General features: G+C 39.8%; 2 protein-coding genes across 2 annotated transcripts; both read left to right on the forward strand.

Moving 5' to 3' along the window:
* Positions 1-2507: 2507 nt before the first annotated feature.
* Positions 2508-6977, forward strand: hoxc13a (homeobox C13a). The gene is made up of 2 exons (XM_028036281.1): positions 2508-3580; positions 5733-6977. Exons 1-2 carry the CDS (start codon positions 2917-2919, stop codon positions 5987-5989), a joined length of 921 nt encoding a protein of 306 aa, XP_027892082.1. The 5' UTR covers positions 2508-2916; the 3' UTR covers positions 5990-6977.
* A 7038-nt stretch (positions 6978-14015) lies between these two features.
* On the forward strand, positions 14016-18079 carry hoxc12a (homeobox C12a). The gene is made up of 2 exons (XM_028036395.1): positions 14016-14793; positions 15839-18079. Exons 1-2 carry the CDS (start codon positions 14196-14198, stop codon positions 16075-16077), a joined length of 837 nt encoding a protein of 278 aa, XP_027892196.1. The 5' UTR covers positions 14016-14195; the 3' UTR covers positions 16078-18079.
* Positions 18080-18911: the final 832 nt, after the last annotated feature.

The following is an 18911-nucleotide window of genomic DNA, read 5'->3' on the forward strand; positions in this document are numbered from 1 at the left end:
ACTCTGCTATTTAATTTGAGCTTGGAGTAAGTTGAACGAAATTTGGAGAGAATCGGACGCAGTCATTTTTGTTCTTTTTTTTTTGCTTAACTATAATTACGATTGAACTATTAAAACAATAACAAACCCAATAAAAATCGCACCGGCTCACTCCATTTGAGGATATTATTATAACTAAGAAATATTGATACAAACAGAAATAATGGGTCAAACATTGCAGAGAAAGTGCCAGCGCGCTACATTAGCTGTCTGATAAAGGCTTTATTTGTACGTGTCACAATAAGTGGATAGCATAAAATATCTCTGCACTGTGCAATATGAGCATGTGCTAATCCTACAAGAAGCCACGCGTCTATCTGCAGCATGTGCACTGTTTATAAACCTTATAGATATATTAAAAGTAAAGTATTCCGGTTGGATAGGTCTCTGTACTCATTATCTTACTGGCATGCCTGGCGTATGCTCATTCAATAATAATGGCACGTTACAATTGGTAAAATAAGAAATATCATTTGAACATTTATTATTTGTTTTATAGTCTAATTCATGTCATTTAAAGCATATATTAGTGCACAAATGAAGTTAAAAACAAACAATATTTTCAGTTTGAGACTTACCCCCCCTGACATATGTATATTTAATTTAAAATCAAGAGAATGCTAAGTTTATATTTGACCTAAGATAACCACAGGATCCGTCAATATGTACATTGTTGTGGTTTTAGGAGGATGTTTATTTTACTCAGATCAAAGTGTCTGATTGTTTTTCGCTTTCCTTGGTACATTCGGACGTCAACTCGTAACATGGGCTCAAGTTCGAATGTATTCGGTGTTCGTTTTGCTTTAAATTGAACTCATCCTGGCTCCTTAAATAAGACTGCGTCATTATCGATCGTCTTCTCAAAAGACTTATTTTCTTGATATTTTGGAAGACTCATGCACAGCTCTTCAACCTCGGCTCTCACGCCAAATATTTTAAAGCGAGGCTCTCCAAATAACGGCTAGTTTGCATGTATACTCTAGTGTGAAGTTCATTCTTGTCTGTCTAGACTCTCCTTACGACCCTGTTTGTCTGCGTTTTTTTACCTTGACCTTGGACTTCCGTGCAGCTGCCATTTGGATGAGCCCTCCGCCGCAGTTGTAATTTCCCTGAGACAAAAGAAGCAACAGCCTCTGACTGAGGAGGGACTGGGGAGGCAGCGAGGGTCCAACTTTCTCTGAGATGCGTTTACAAATAGGAATCGATGGGCATTTTATGCCTATCAGTCCAAAAAAGTGTTGTTGGACTGCACGTCCTTTTGCAGTAGCAGCTCGAAAGCCTGCTTTATGTGTGAGTCATAGGTTAGGCATTATGACACACTCTGGGCCTGTACCAGCTATAACATTTGCTACTTGATTCAGTAAGCAAGTAAAAAAAAACAAAAAAAAACTCATCAGACAAAGAACAGAGGACTTTATTGAAAGGGTAAAAGTGTAGCGCCCAGAGGAACTTTTGATGCTGCTCGGAATTGTCAGTGGCATGCGTAAAAAGTAACTAGTTGGGTGAAATGGGACAATTTTTATTTTATTTTTTTTAGCTTGGGTTCCAACTAAGTATCATTAGTGGTTTGTGTATAGTTCAACTGAAAGAGGCAATTGTCTTTGCTGTCGCCAGGAAGAGTCAATGGCGCAGGCTACAACTAAACCCAGGCTACAACCCTGTGTGCCAAAAACATCACGAGGTTGTTGAACGTTGCAATTGTCTTATCTCTGCAAGTAATAATTATGAAGCTGTGAAAGAACTTTCGCAAATATCAGACATAATTTCTCTTCAAAGAACAGAGACTCGCTTTCATTATGAGCCAGTTAAATGACTTCTAACTAGATGAAAATTTGATGAGTCCCAATTTGAAACAATGGTGTCTTACCTGCATAGCTTCCGTCCCCTCCTGTTGCTGTTGCTGCTGATGAGGTGCAACTGAAACTCACGCAACACCTTAAAGTTTGCAATTTTTTTTAAGGGGGGAAAACTATACCTCTGAATCACACACACATGGATACACACATAAACACGAAGACGCACACACTGTAGATCCCATGTTTTATTTGTTTTTTTATTATTATGATTTTATTTTGAGATGTCCTCGTTTGATTTGTTTCTTAATTGTACGACTTTTACAAATTTTTCAGTAATTGTTGAAATAGTTCTTTATGGGATATTAACACACATATTTGGATATAGAATGCATTCTTTGCATGTCAATGTGAAACAGGATCATAAGACTCCTGCAAGGAAGGGGCTTGTGTTTTGCATTGATATTTCCCAATTTATTAAACATTTATTCACCTTAGTATTAACCAAATGAATGAATTAAAATGCTAGCAAGTAACCACACGAACCCAATGCTTTGCGTAAAGCACCGAACCACATTAACTATTGCGCATTGCGCTGCTACTCCAGACCACGTAAAAAAAATCAACAAAAAAAATCACATTCATTATTTTCTTTATGGAAATAAACTTGCATCCTCTTTTACACGTGTAAACTGGTTCATGTACCAACACGATGGCACACATTCTCAGTCAATTCACAGAGTCGGCTAAACGTCTGATTGTTTTCCTGTGGCCCAGCTCTTGAGCGTTTCCAGAACTTCCCTTTAAGGGTGTGGGTCTAGCGGACTTAAACCAATGGTGTGACTCGGCTTTCTGTGGGGGAAAAACGGCGACATGCGAGGCAGTGGGTCTTTAAAGGAGCTGCTCTGCCCCTGTTCTCAAACTCAATCTCGCAGGACTTGTTAGCGTATCACGTGCCAGACTCTTAATGAAGTGGACACACTGTTGGGCCCGGTGTGCGCATGCGCTCGGGGTAAAATGTAGTTGGAAATGAGGTGTCCGTCTTGGAGTAGTCGACTTTTAAAAAGCATCGGCAGCCCGTGATATGACGACTTCGCTGGTTCTGCATCCACGCTGGGCGGACACCTTGATGTACGTTTATGAAAAAAGCCCGAATGAAAGCAGCCAGAATAAAAGCCAAACAATGGAGGGACTGAGCGGTAATTGCCCTGCGACCCACTGCAGGGACCTGATGTCGCACCCTGCGCTGGGACGGCATTCTGGCTCCATAGCGACCCACCAGGGCTCCGTCTACTCGGACATTTCCTCTCCGGAAAGCGGTCGGCAGTGCCCCGCTCCCCAAACGTCTTCGAGCGCGTCTCTCAGCTACGGCTACCCCTTCGGAAACCCATATTACGGCTGTAGATTATCCCACTCGCACAACGTGAACTTGCAGCAGAAGCCCTGCTCGTACCACCCCGCGGAGAAATACGCCGAACCCAGTACGGCTCTCCCCACGGAAGAACTGTCTACTAGGCCGAAAGAGTTTGCTTTCTACCCGAGTTTCGCCAGCTCGTACCAGGCCGTCCCAGGATATCTGGACGTGTCGGTGGTGCCTGGAATCAGCGCCCACCCTGAGCCGCGACACGACGCCCTAATCCCCATGGAGGGCTACCAGCACTGGGCTCTCTCCAATGGCTGGGATGGACAGGTGTACTGCTCTAAAGAGCAAACGCAGTCAACCCATCTCTGGAAATCACCTTTCCCAGGTATGGATATAAAACAGTCATTATATTTCCGGAAATAGAAACTTTTTAAACTACTTTGATTAACTGAACTTACTGTACTGTTTGATAACAAGGATCAATTGTAAAGTATATGTGATTGAATTTAAATGATTTTTTATAAAGTGCCTTGAGGAGACATCTGTTGTGAATTGGGCGCTGTGTAAATAAACTGAATTGAAATTTTTTTTCCCACAACTACGCTAGTACAACATTTAACACGTGTCATCATGTTCAGAGCATTATTTAAACCCAAGCAGACAAGTGTCCTCTTCTAACATCTGAGCCTTAAGTTCACATGCCTATTTTATTTTTTGCTAGAATGTCTCTTCTATGCTAAATTATAAATTGCATTTTAAACCATAAAGAACGTTTACATATTTTCACTGTTTAATTGTGTGCAAAATTATAAAACTTTTTAAAAGACTCTAGTAGCTGTCTGTTTTTTTTTCATTTTTTTATTATTATTATTATTATTAAATTAAATACCAAATATTCAGCTTAAAATAAAAACAAACGAAAATCAGTGGCACATGCATAACGATATGAGAATAAATAAACCTTTTCAGCTGCCTGACCCTCTGACAATATTCTGAGCATTGTTGCCTGGCACAGTCACATGACGAAAGGGGCTAGGTTTGCTGTCACGTAGAATATAAAGGTACATCACTGCATACCTTTGCCCCATGTAGGAGAACACAGTGACTGAGACACAGCCTGCTGGATTTGGACTGTGGCCGTAAATCTCTGAGTCTTTTGCATACAGGCCAATCTGGACTCTTGTAGAGAACATCTGCATTGCCATCTAGACAGATAAACGCATCACAATCAGGAATCATTTTTACGTTATTATTTTTTTATTTTATTTTATTAAGGCTCGCATGTTGTGATCATGCAGTGAAATGGTCACTCGCTGTAACACACATCTCATTTGGCGTTTATGATCTTTGTGAAATCTGCAGCTATTTTAATTGCACATTGATACCCCTCAACTCCCCCCACCAGCCGCCAGCACATCTACTCCCTGCAGCCCCCTACCCTCATTTTTTATGTTGCAAATATATTGGAGCTAGCCACGCAAGCACGGGCACGCTGTCAAGTAAGCGCGCGCACGTGCTCAAACACACAGTGACGTCCTCCCACATGAACACAACTGCAAGAAAATAGAAGGAAAAAAAAAATCAACTATAAAGAAACACTGAACACCACTCCAGAATTTTTTTTCACTTTAGTCATCATTTAAAATTTAATTTAGAAGAATGTTAAAACACAAAATATTAAGTTGTTCACAATAAAGATTTATCAACCTCTCACTTGATTTTAAAATGAAAGGAATTATAAAACTTTGTGTCACAGTTTGCTCGAACCGTGCTTTTTTTGTAACTCTTTTAGCAGCTTATAAGCTTTTTAAAAATAAATGGAAACTATCAATTTATGTAACACTAACAAATTAGTCAATTGCTGAAAAAAGAAGAAGAAGGAAAAAAAAAAAAAAATTTCCAAGTATTACTTTAGGGTATTTAAACACAGTTCAGGTTTATATATCTGAAGTTTTCTTATATGTGTAACTTTGTGCATGTAAAGTTTAAAATACTTCTTTTTTTAAGAGCTCCATTCAGAACTAAGATTTGTTGGCAATTTTTAGTGTTCTAATCAGGCACTTCCTTGGGCACTCCTCTCTGCAACAGATACAATGTTCCTTCTACCCCTTTTCCTAAAGACAGACTTATCCAAGATGCCATTAATAATAACTGTGACTGTGGTTTGTAGATCTAGTCAGCAGGTACGCTGCAGCTTAAAGAAGCATTAATGATCACTCACCGCTAAAAAATATATCTAACAGCTTCTGCAGGTTGATGCTTTGTGTTATTTACTGAAACAAAGAGTGCTGTGAATTTTTTTTGTTTGTGTTTTTAGAATCGATTTTGTGTCAGATGTTCTGAAATGTCAGGTGCACCACACCTGAGAACAACCCCCACCTCCAACCTACGCAGGACGCACGCACGCGGCGCACATACGCACACGCCCTCGCATGCCGTTTTCTAGATTTCATTCTTGTCGCCAACTGGAGTTCTCCTGGTAGTGTGCATTATATCTTTTGGACAAAATCTAAAATGTCCCCCTCTTTCCTTTGCAGACGTCGTGCCCCTGCAGCCCGAGGTCAGCAGTTACCGTCGCGGGCGCAAAAAGCGCGTCCCTTACACCAAGATCCAGCTCAAGGAGCTGGAGAAGGAGTACGCGGCCAGCAAGTTCATCACCAAAGACAAGAGAAGGCGCATCTCGGCCGCCACCAACCTCTCGGAGCGCCAGGTCACCATCTGGTTCCAGAACCGGCGGGTCAAGGAGAAAAAATTCGTCAGCAAATCCAAGAACAATCACATCCACACCACTTGATACAGACAGGGGCTGCACCTCGAATCTTCCGAAAACAACACGGCATCTGTTTACCTCTCGCATCGAAAGATCTTGACCGAAGAACATCATATATTTTTCTGTTGTTGTTTTGGTCGAGTGTGTTTTAAATTTCTAATTTAAGTTCCAACATCAGCCAAAACCGCCGACCACGTCTACAGCCTCCCCTCCAGTTCTCAGTTTAGAGATAATCCTCTAAAAACTGTGAAAATGTTGAAAGTTCACTTCGATTTTGTTTTATAGGAATGTACATATATAAATATATAATATTTAAAACGCTATCTGTATTTCAAAGACAAGTATTGCGTGTTTTTTTCTTCTTCTTCTTCCTCTTCTTCTTCTTCTACTTCAAGCCTGCATCTTTAAAAGGACTGACGACGTCTCAAAGTGCTTGCAACGGGGGAGATCAAAATCAAAGGAAACTGTTGTGATTTTAGAGAGGATGATCGCCATATGGACAGCATAAGTCGAACTTTCCACTTTAATCAGTTTCTACAACTGACATTGAAGACTTTCAGCAGAAAGAATAATTAAAAAAAAAAAAAAAAGGAAGAAAAAAAAAAAATCATCCGAATTTCAAAAGCAATGTTCCCACATGTGGGATGTGTTCTGTAAAGCCTGGGCTGAAACATAGGCTGCTATGTTGTTAATCTGTATAGTGCAATGCCGCCATTATTTAATTCATATTATCTAGTACCGGAGTATCATAAACCTGTATGTTTTCCTTTATCAGTGAAGGACTCTGTCATGCAACTGGAATGATTGTAAACCATTAAAGTGAGTATTACATATAAATGCACAATCGTTTTATTTTGTTATGACCTTGTTCAGTGTAACGGTGGCGCTATGATCACACGTCGTGTATACGAAGCCTGTATCGTTTCTACTTTGGTGCAGTATGTGAACTGTAATGTGGTGTTGAATTGCGTTCTGGTAACCGTGTTTCATAAATAAATGATGATTATGAAAATGCTCGCTCATACTCAAGTCAATTACGCGTCTCAACCGGAAAATTTCAATTCGTTTCGAGATGCACATATGTTAATGGGCTGCCGAACTGCTGTAGTTTTCTTTTAATTTTTTATTTCTACATTACAACACCAGTACCACCGAATAGTTATTGGACATCTAAGTATAGACATTGTTACACAAAGGGCAATCCTAATTTATGAGGACCTAACCACGTCATTCAAAAATATTCAATATTTGCACGACCTTATGCGTCAGTTCTGAGATTTTATCAGCGTGTCAAGTTAGATTTGGTTCAATGTAACTGCACCAAACCTAGTTCTGAGAAAAATCGATTAAGACAAATTTTAGGTTGTAGCGTGCGATAAAATTAAGGGAAACAATAAAGCGAGTTATGTTCTAATCTTCACCACACAAAAGCATATTTCCACCTTCCTAAAACAATCGTCTGCCATTTTTTCCCTTTTTTAAAGAAAGAGGTGGTCATTTCTTTTGCAAAATTACTTTTAAAAAAAAAGGACTTAGGCCTTTCTTTTAGGGAGGTAACGATGTTCAGCTTTTTCCACATTCCAAAAGTAAAAGCGTATTCTGACAAAAGACAGCATTTTACTCAAATAGCACAATTTGATTAGCGAATTCTACGCGTTTCCCCTGATAAGCAATCATCCTCTGAGTGTGTGTACTGTTTGCATTGCTGAATTAATGTGTGACATCGGTATTTAGATAAATTTGCATTTCTTTCCGTATGTATTTCGCCGTCCAATGTGGATTGCGGCCAATGCTTCTAAAACAGGTAAGTTTGGCGCAAGTTCTTCAGTGATCCAGGCCGATTAACACAGTCACTGTTTCTCGTTGTTTAAAATAAATTCGCTTTCGTCTAAAACGTAAAGAATTCACATATTTTCGCAATTTCAATACCGTAATACGTCGACACACTGTCACGTTTTTTGTTGTTTTTTTTGTCCAAAGTGTGTGTGGCATACACAGTTTGCCCCCTGCAAGAGGAAGGGTGCAAAAAGTAAAGTGATACGTGCGAACATTTTTAAATGGGTTATATTTATGCAAATTGGTTTATCAATTGATAATATAATACAAACAAAATCTATCTCTTGCTTGTTTTGTACATATATATTTACAGGCACAGAACTTTTTTATTTTGCTGTAGGAAAGATTTATTTATTTATTTATTTATTTATTTATTTATTTATTTATTTACATTTACAACTGCCTGTCCCCATAGTTTAGTAAGGCTACCTATACGAGACATATTTACTAAAACGATTGAAGGAAAATGCGTTCAAATGAACATCCCAGGCAGCTGGGATGAATCTGGGAATCAGACACAAGCTGGAGTTACTTTATTTTAGGTCTTCTTTGGACATGTTCACGTCAAGTCTATAATTTAGGTTTCTGATTGGAATGAACACTGAGCTGAGTTGACGGTTGCCAAAAGGACCAGATTAGGCTTAAAACGGCTTTGGCACTACGACTCAATTCTAAGTTTCAATCACAAAACCCTTGTACTTTTTAGTGTAACTTTCCTGCAATCGGGATAACTAAAAGCTCTGCTCAGTTTCTAATTACTAGGTGAGATGTGGCTTTATTCCACTCTTTTGCAGCGTTGTGTCAGTTTTTCCAGCTTCTGCAGATCCTTTTGAAGCTTTTTTTTTCTTTCTTCTTTTTTTTTGGTTTGGATTCCTGAATTTTCAGCCAGTGGAAACTTCTGGCTCTTCTTATTTTACCCTTGACCATGACTATGTGGTCACTTTGACCTTGACATCACAGAAGATTGTGAATAATAAATAAGGGGGCTGGACGGCGGAGCTCGGTGGTTTGTTTGTGGGCAAACAAGGTGTTATTTCCCCCGTCTAGACAGCCGGGGCTTAATGGCATGCCATAAATTCATAAAAAGGGGAAGTGTAGCGATATCCTTTGACCTGGGTTTTTCTGACCATCTTTCGGAGCTTTACGCCGACATTTGGGCTCTTTTCAGTTTTTGGGGAAGTGCGCAAAAAGTATAGTTATATGCATCGTATTCCTGTGCCTCTGAGAGTCAGCAATAGTTTCATGCAGTTACCACGAGGACTGTGTGTGTGTGTCTCTCTCTCTCTATGTGTGTGTGTGTGTGTGTGTGTGTGTTATTGACCACGGCGGACAGGTAGGACTTTTGACGGCTCTCACCAACAGCAGCAATCTGCAGCAATCCGAAGCAACGGGCCACGCAATCAGCACAGCAAGAGGAAATAATAACAAGACATCGCCCACAATATAGCCATTAAAGGTAGGGCGGCTTTTCACGTATCTTGTCGATAGGCTTACGTGGACTTTGTTTTATGACTTTTGGACGTGATAAAGCTTTAAATTGGCACGCACAACTTGTTTGTTGGAAATTAATTCTTGCACGGATTGAATATAATAAAACCAGGAGACTAAAGTTTTAAAAATACATATTTAAAAAATTGTTTTAGCTTTTGATATTATGAAACAATATGACAGGAGTTTTTTTTTTCTTCTTCTGAATTTTAATTTAATGTTATAGTGAAACAGTAAACGCGTGGTTTAGCAAGTCCAAACACCCCAAACATATGATGTTAAATAAACCTAAAATACTATTTTAATGCTTTATTCAGTCAGTTCGGAAGCATATGGTAACTTATTTCTATTTTTGCTAACAAAAAGGAAATAAATATTTATATATAAACGTAATACAATATTACACTGAACATATGTATGTACGAAAATCCCAAGCGTACAATTGCAGAGGAAATCTTAGACGTGAATTGCTTCATGAGAATCATGTTAATGTTTTACCCGCTGCAGCCTTATGCGTTCCTATTTAAAAGTCAACGCCGTTTAAATTGTTCAGACAACAGAAATGTCCCAACATTTAGTCACAAAAGCGGTCTCCATTTTTATTTTAATCCAAATTCCAAAAGTTGCTTTTACATTTGAACTAATCAGACACGGACTCTCTGTTGAAAACACCGGAGGACAAGAAGTTGCCTTGTTTATGTCTGCGTGATGTTTCGTCATTGCTGCAGGCCGCTACCAGACACAGACATGAGAAAGGGGGCTGATAACCTCTGGTGGTGACCAGAGGAAAGTAACAGGAAGTGCCTTAAGTGTTTCTTATTCATGCAGCACTCTGCTTACTCAGCTAATTTTGCCACAGTTTTGATTTAAATGCACTGTCGCAGTTTGCTTCCTTGCGTTAGACGGCATATGTGAATGCACTGTGTCTATATTTTATTCAGTTTGATTTATTTAGTTCTTTTTGTTGGACGTTTTAATGAAAAAATATTTTAAATACTCGAAGTAGAACTTCTGGTTAAAGTATATCAGAAACAGTAGTTTCCATTGATGCCCTAACAGTTTTACAGTGTGATTCCTGTTTAGATAAAACATCCGCAGTAGAAATACTCACAGCAGTTTTGCAGTTTATAAGCTTTTTTTTTTTTTTATAATTTTTTTTATTTTAACTATGTTTTTTCAAAAGCAGCACAAGTTGAACAAAGTGCCCGGCAGGTAAAAGAAGAAGAAGAAATAACAATATAACACAAAATAGTGAGTGAAACATAATATATAAATATTTATGAGGGTTTACAAAAATAGGAAAGTGGAAAAATAAAATGGACAAAACATTTTAAAATAAGTATACACACAACTGTTACTTCCCCTGTATTTACATATATTTATATTTGAGTGTATCATAACTTTATTCTGTAGCTATTTTATTATCTTGCTTTCATCTGTAACTACGTAATAATTGGACAATTGTTTATTAAAATAAAAGCAGCTCCATTGAAGTTTTCCGATCCATTCGTGTATCTCATAACAATATTACTATTTCTTTTTACAATGTTAAGTTGTCTTAAAAATCAAACCCTGTGTCTCCGTGAGATGCACATGTATCACTACAGATAAAATAACATAAAAAGTTTAGAAACGTTATGCAATTTTCAACTTAATTAAATATTTTTTTACTGTGATAATGAGGAATCTTACATCTAAAAGTGTTCACAAATATTATTACCGAGGAAACATTAAACACACACACACACACGCACACGCACACCCACCCCACACATACGCACGCACACGCGCGCATACACACAAACACATGGAGTCAAACAAGCAAACAGCGCTTTAATTTCTCTACCTGTGAATTTGAAATTTTATAGTAGCAGATTAAAAAAAGACATATATGTATATAATAAATTATATATATATAATTAAGTCGCAATGTTTTTATACCAAGATTTTTTTTTTCTTCACACTGTCAAGTTCAACTTTTTTTTATTTTCTTCAAAGCAATGAAAAACGGCCTGCTGTTGGTGATGGTTTCCTTGATTCTGCATAACATTAACTGAATTATTAAGAGTTTGTTTTAATTTGACTGTTTAAAATTTGTCTTTTTATGCTGCCATTATTTAATTACTTACATGGAGTATTGTAGTAATTTTGTTTAGTATTATTTTTTTTTTCTTTTCTTCTGGTGCTCAGTATCCCTGGATAAATGCAGTTGGTGTAAAGTAATACTGTGGTTTGCTGTTGGTAGTTGTAAGTCATTAAATTAAAAATTATCCAAACTTTTCAGCTCAGAATATTGACATTTCTCTGCATACTTTATCTTTCCCCAGTGACTTAGTTTCTCAAGGAAGGCTCTCTACAAAGCTTCCATAAGGCAATAACTGTGGAAACCTGCCTGCAGAAAATCAAAGAGAGAAAAGAAGGAAGAAAAGGCCTTTGTTTAGGCTATTGCCCTGTCTAGGCAGGACGGGGGATTCCAGTTGGCCAATTTCAATAAGGAGCAGACAGTGTACTAGACAGTGACCTTGACAGTGCTCCGTTTGTCATTATATTTTACCAAGAAGATTATTTTGTATTGTTTTATTACATATCGGGGACTGTAGCAGAGCTTGGAGACTGCCTGTGCATTTGGAGAAGGCATTTGTTTGGATCTGTGGACCGGAGGCGTGGAGAGACGAGGCTGGGAGGTGCAACACATTGCCTCTTCTCCCCCGAGGTAAAGCGGCTGCTACCAGCCTGCACCTTACTCGTATTGCACGGGGCGCTTTTTGTTGCCATCACCGCACCGCACTGTTGTTTCTCGCTAGCCGTTCCGATAACACGAGAACTCGCGGAGTGCCGTAGCTGCGCTCCCATATTATGCTGGACTAATGCGCTGCACGCATTGCGAGACTCACTAACTAGATGAAAGAATGTGCAGTGATAGGAGCTGCGGCGAACGCTGAGACCCAGCACCCTGTCCTGTTAAAAAACATCTGATATTTGTCTTGCTATTTAAGGCCTGAGCGCGGCTCGGTGCCTTTGGGTTGGGAGAGGATGCGTGGTCCAAAGTGACAGATACGGCTATCACATATCGGCTGACTTGCAAGTCGTTCCCAAACAAGTGTTTAAATGAATGTTGGTGTTCTCACATAACACCTCATTGGCAAATTTTGTAGCGTGGGACCAGGGCTATCTAGCACGCATGTGCAACTCTCTGGCTGCCATGCGCATTTTTCATTATCCTTAAATGCATAATCAGGTGCTTGAATGAGTTTTTTTTTGTTCATTATTAACTATGTCATGTTTCTGTTACCTATGAATTTAGATATTTCTTTACAAGAGTTGTGTTTTCTGCAACCTAAAGACATTTTGAACGTTCTCTCACACATTATTAACGAGAATTGCGACTGTCTACCCCCAATATATGCTGCAAAATAAAAAAAAATTGCTAGCTTTTAATTGGTTTGTCTATGTGAGAGTAATTTGCAATACCTTTAAGATAGAGTATTAGAGTTCAACATCAAGTTCAACGCGCCGTGACTCTGCGTCTTGAACTTGAATTAACGCAGCACGCGCGTCATTGGCAGCCTTTAAGAAATTTAAAGACATTACGATATTAAATGATTTGTTCATACTCTTTCCCTTCATTTTCTCCAAATCAGAAGAATTTCCCATGACGCTATTTTACTTTTTTTTTTTTTTTTCCAGCATCGCAGAGCCATACATGACATCTGTTGATATCAACATCTTGACTGAGCATTGGAACAAGTTCGGTTAAAAAAAATAAAATAAATAAAAATCGTCATGGATTTGTTTAATAAGATCTTTTCAGAAATAAAGGGGTGTTGTGAGGGTGCTTATGTGACAAGGAGAGACTTCAGAAGTTAGACTTCACCGCTTTGGCGCGAGTTGCGTGACAGACTGATGACCAAACGCGTTGTAAACCTCTGAAACAGTACTTTACAGGATTTGTATAAACTCTGCTTTATCAAACACCATTTCTTTTGCATTTGTTCACAATGTGCATTGAAATTGCAAGGCGAGTTTCTTGTCTGCCTCCATATTTGCTCGGTGTCCTCACACCCGCTTCTAAATCAACTAATTAGCGCGATATAAAGCAGAGGGCCTCTCCGCTGATTGAATCAGTTAAGTGCCCTCTGATATCTTGTAAAATTCATATAAAAGAATTGCGAGAGGTGTAACTATCCCACCAGAGTTTGGCCAGCAACGTTTATTGGAGGTATCTGTTAAAGTTGCTCATGTGAGGTGTGCTAGAGAATATGATGTGAAATATACGCTCTTAAAGTAACCTTGTAGAATATCGTCTTCTTCGTCTTCTTCTTTCTCTTCTTCCTGTTCTTCTTCTTTCTGTTTTTTTTTACAGACCCGGTGGCTTCAACTCGCTGACCCTGTTACTGTAAATATGAGCAATGAGGATCAGTCTTTTTCTTAAAACAAGCTTGTAAATTGGGGCATCACGATTTTATGTGACACGAAATTCAACCATAATTTGTTACAAAACAAGAAGTCGTATACGCACCCTCTCTCGGAGGAAAAAATAGTTTTCATAAGAAAAAAAAAAAAACTTTTGCCAGCATATAAAGATATTAAACGAGGCCGTGGACAGTTCCACTTGTGCAAATGGAAAAGAGACTCCCTTCTGGACTCATAGAGAGAGGGGGAGAAAAACAAGGCTCTACATTTTAAATAAAAGGTTTATAGTATTTTTAAAAAAGCTTATAAACCGTTGTAATACAGAAGTTAATGTTTTGTTTTGTCTGCGATGGACCAAGTGGGTGGTACCATGTGGAGCACATCTTAGCCTGGCCACGTGGTGCCGGGATAACCAATCAGGCGCGGCTCCAGGTTTAACTATGTTAAATGTCAGATTGCAATAAACTAGAAGCTGTTGGTCGGGCCCGCGGAAATGGGCGAGCATAATCTCCTTAATCCAGGGTTTGTGGGACCTCTGGTAAACATCCACACGGGAGACACGTTTTACTTTCCGAATTTTAGAGCCTCCGGGGGACAGCTGGCGGGGCTACCGTCTCTCTCCTACCCGAGAAGGGACAATGTTTGCTCCCTCCCGTGGAACCCTTCGGAGCCGTGCAATGGATACTCTCAATCCTACTTTAGCAGCCCCGTGTCTATTAACCCTTCCTTCAATCGGTCGTGTGAGATCACCAGACCAGAGGAGGGCAAGTGTTACTACAACAACGGGAACAGAGAGACCTGCTCAGGGGGCGGCGGTGGCGGCGGCGGCAGCCTCAAACGGGAGGACAGGGCAAGGGACGCATCTTCCCTAACATCTGACCACGGGATGCACGCTGGGATTGCGGGCGGCGTTGCCTTCTCCAAATATGAGTATGGGACGGAGCAGCTCACTCAGGATCCGCCGTCCTGTCAGTCGATGGAATCCGACTCCAGCTCCTCTCTGCTGAATGAGGGCGGAAAGCCTCCATCCAGCGACACACAGACCCTGGTGTCACCGGGAAGCCATTCAGGCAACATAGCCGCAGGCGGAGGTGGGTGCTTTTTTTTTTGTTGTTATCTGGACATTTTAGATTAATTGCGGTGCAATAAACGTGTTGTTAAATTTTTTTTTTAAATAATATGACTGCAGCTATATTCGCCTTAGGGAGAGATTGTTATTTTGATGCACATCTTGCAGCCTTTTCAGGCTGCAGGAAACATGCGTGGTGCGCACACGCCACTAGGGGTTGCCCTAAAATACCCCATGCACCATGTGGTTGCGAGCAATCCCAGAAAACCCCTTCTGAACTATAGGTGTCTCCATAGTTTTTGGGCCAAAACATTAAGCTGAGATCATCATATTTCTAGGTGAGCTGATTTTGCTGCCTTCCTTCACTGTTCAAGCACAAATTAGTGAACTGACTTGAAGAAGACTCACTTTGGTTGACTGCGTCGAAAAGACAGAGGGAGAGAGTTTTTCCTCTTTCGTGACTCGTAAACAGAATTAATATCTGTCGCCGTGGACTTGAGCTGTTTAAAATCCTCTGGAAACTAGCACAGAAAAGTTAAGGTAAATGCTGCAGGTACGGCTTAATTGTTGCTTTAGCGTTGTTTCAACTGCAACTATAAAAACTTGGGGATGCAAAGCTGCGCTTTAGCTAACTATGGCATCCTCTGTGCAGGGCCATGAGAGAAGAGATAAAATAGATGAAATCTGATGAAAGTGCTCAGAGAAACTGAAGCACTCATCAAACCAGGCCAAAACAGGTCCAACTTTTGTAGAATCGTGCAGCTTGCAGCGGTTCTCATTATATATACACAATGCAACTCTTGCAAAAAAAAAAAACAAAAAAAAAATACTCTCCAACTGTATAACGTTGCATATGACACAATTTACGCTCTAATTGCGCCCATTTATGGCTCAAGCGATTGTTAGTGACCTGTCCCCCTCTAAGACAACAGATGCCCCCGTAGCTTCGCCATAACCTTGAAGATGACCGTGATTTTGTAGCCTTACTGTGTTGACTAATCTGCTCCTTGACCCCCCTCCATCCGCCTCCTCCTTCAACCTCGTTCTCCTCGTCTCCTCTCCTCCAGGTGCCCCGTGGTACCCGATGCACACTCGGACCAGAAAGAAGCGCAAACCCTACTCCAAGCTCCAGCTGGCGGAGCTCGAAGGGGAATTCATGCTGAACGAGTTCATCACCCGGCAGCGGCGGAGGGAGCTCTCTGACCGGCTGAACCTCAGTGACCAACAAGTGAAGATCTGGTTCCAGAACCGCAGGATGAAGAAAAAGAGACTCATGTTGAGGGAGCAAGCTTTGGCCTACTTTTAGAGAGATTCGGGATATAGGAAGGTGAATCGATAAGCAGTAAGAAGAAGAAGAAGAAGAAGAAGAAGAAAAAGAAGAAGAAGAAGAAAAGAAAAGCCAAGCCTACTACGCTCCCTTAGGTCTTCTTTCAATGCATGCACTCATATATCCATCTTTATTCACATTGCAGGCTATCATTAGATCCTTTTTGCTGGATTATCTCTAACACCCCCCCCCCCCCGCCCCCCCTTGAAAACAAGCCATTAAATGGCGTCATATAAGATGCACATCAGTGAGCCTTGAGGCGTGGTGTAATGGCACAAAAGCTGTGAAAATGTGTTTTATCTGTGTACCCCCCCTCCGCAATTATCATAACCCTCCGCTCTTGAACCACCAAAGCATATTTTTTTGAGGCAACATTCATCCTGTTTTAGCCTGAGAGTTGAAGGCTTAGAAAAGGCAATTCAAGGGAGAAATCTTAAGATAGGGCCTAAAAATATCCGCGAAGTCAGACAGTCTGACTGCAACGAATCCGCGCTGTAATGTCTTTATAATATCTTCAGTTAAGATCTGAAGAGGGGAAAAAAACAAATCCATCACGGCTGTTTTCTGCGTCCTGTCGTGTAATTTGTTGCTCAAGAGGAGAGTGATCCCCATGTTTTCCTCTCTGTGTCCTCACGGTCACGGGCAAGGAGTGCTAGAAGTCTGGGTCTCTGCGTGACAGAGGAGAGGCAAGAATAACAAACTCATAAATGTAACACAGCAACGGAATTCACAGCAGTACAGCCGAGCCTGACAGACTGCGCACTGGGGATAAAAACAAACGAGTGCAAGCAAAAAAAAACATTAAAAAAATTTTATGTGCATAATTATTATTATTAATAGTATTATTATTATACTTCTTTTGTTACCTCTCAACTTGTCTTAACAACAAACCACTGAGTCCTGCGTGAATTTTCACCGTTCGAAAACGGTCCTGGAGCTGCTACGACAGAAGAACGTTCCGACTTATGCCAGCGAAAAACTCACAAAGGATGCGTGAATGGGGTGACTTTAACAGTAGAAATCGCTGCGTGGCAGTTCATCTCAGTCCGCCAGCTGTCACTCACATGCTATGGCGGATGCACGCTTTTCAGGCCAAAAGGAGCATTCCTGAAACGTATTGGTGCTCGTGATAATTACAGAATGTACATACAAAGTGAACAGATAGAATCAAAAATCATTTTTAAGACGTTTCAGGCCTGCGGGTGGGTTCGCCCTTGGACTTGGGTGTGACCGCAGTATGTTATCTGTTATGTATTATGAGTAAGCTAAAAAATAAAATGTTTGCAGCATGTTATTGATGTGAAAGTGCTACAAGTGGTGTTCTGCGGGCCACTTTTTTCTGTAGGTGACTTTTTGTACCCCTTCTTTTTTGAACAAATCAAAACTATTAATATTAAAAAGTTTTTTTTAAATAAACCCCTTCAAAGAATGTATTATTATTATTATTATTATTATTATTATTATTATTATTATTATTATTATGTTGCAGGGACGGGGAGCCGCTTAGGCCGACCTAATGTACTTGCAGTATAGTCTCCATCATTACCTTGTCCTCGTGTATAACTCTGTAAAATTAAGATATAATCATTATTAGTATTCGCATCCTTTTTTGAGGATCCCCTATCGCTATGTAATAGTGCTTTATGTTACTGTTCGTCTTGTACAATACAGCATTCCATATCTATAGCGCTCTCTATGTAGCCAGTTTGTAACTGTAAGGGGTTGGTGGGAATGTATAGGCCGACATTCAGAATGAATTACAAAAAAATAAAATGTTTGTTATTTTGTACCATTCACTTCATGTCAAAAAGAACTCTGTTTTAGTGTAATAGTTGTCCATGATCGTACCTTTCATAATGTCGCCCACCTCACTGCATTCCTTCCTTTGCGCTTGTAAGGATTGCTACGTTGTCTTGTAAAAGTAATACTGATATGAATGTATATGCGTACGGTCTTCAATAAACAGAATATTGAAAACGTTTATTGCTGTTACATCAGTCTGTTATTGCACGGTACCTCCCTGCGTATTCAGCCAAAAATAAAAAAAAAAATTTAAAAAAAATCTGTGTCTCTGCTGGGATCGTTTTATTAAGACCTGACCTACTAGAACTTTGAAAAATAATAATACCACAATTAAATGCAGTTTCGAAGATTAACCGGTCAGTTCGAGGTATTTGAGAAAAATGTTTTGTTGGCGTGTGGCTGACGCTTTCAAATGCATGCTATAGGAGCCCACACAGGTTGGCCCAATTTTACTATGGCCGACAGAAATACAAAAATAGGTTATAGGTATCTTTGATATAAGTGACCATGCAAAATGGCGGCCAGGTTTACATTGTACGCCCTGTGTTGCAATAACTTTTAATACGTACTTTGCGGAAACGTGCTTTTGTTTTCAGTAAAAAAAAAAAATAAAATAAAAAAAAGTCTTTTTAAAACCCTTCAAGTTTGACCCGATCAGTGTCACTGCTTTGCTACAAGCCTATAACCTCTCAGCTAAACACGCAATAGCTCTGTAAACCAGTAATAGGGTTACACCCCAGTGCTCCATATATGTATAAGACCTTTCGGGCCGGGCACTACTTGTGCATCTCTGCGGTTTTCCTGAGCGATTTAAACGCGTGATAATTCTATATCGAAACGGATTTTTAAAAAATTATTATTATTATTATTAAATGATACCGGTTGAACATTCTTTCTCTGTGTTTTTAAACCGCAGATGGTTATATCTTATAAGCACTGCTAAGACTCTCCCTGCTGGCAGTGAAGTGTAAAGCCACACACTGGCTGAGCTGTGTTTTTCTGTCATCTAA

The sequence above is a fragment of the Xiphophorus couchianus genome, chromosome 1, assembly GCF_001444195.1.
Source record: "Xiphophorus couchianus chromosome 1, X_couchianus-1.0, whole genome shotgun sequence".
NCBI classification, from domain to species: domain Eukaryota; kingdom Metazoa; phylum Chordata; class Actinopteri; order Cyprinodontiformes; family Poeciliidae; genus Xiphophorus; species Xiphophorus couchianus.

Coding starts and splice junctions, on each gene's coding strand:
- hoxc12a (XM_028036395.1), top strand. CDS start 14,196: ATGGGCGAGCATAATCTCCTTAATCCAGGGTTTGTGGGACCTCTGGTA. Junction 14,794..15,838: donor CAACATAGCCGCAGGCGGAG/GTGGGTGCTTTT, acceptor CCTCTCCTCCAG/GTGCCCCGTGGTACCCGATG.
- hoxc13a (XM_028036281.1), top strand. CDS start 2,917: ATGACGACTTCGCTGGTTCTGCATCCACGCTGGGCGGACACCTTGATG. Junction 3,581..5,732: donor CTGGAAATCACCTTTCCCAG/GTATGGATATAA, acceptor TTTCCTTTGCAG/ACGTCGTGCCCCTGCAGCCC.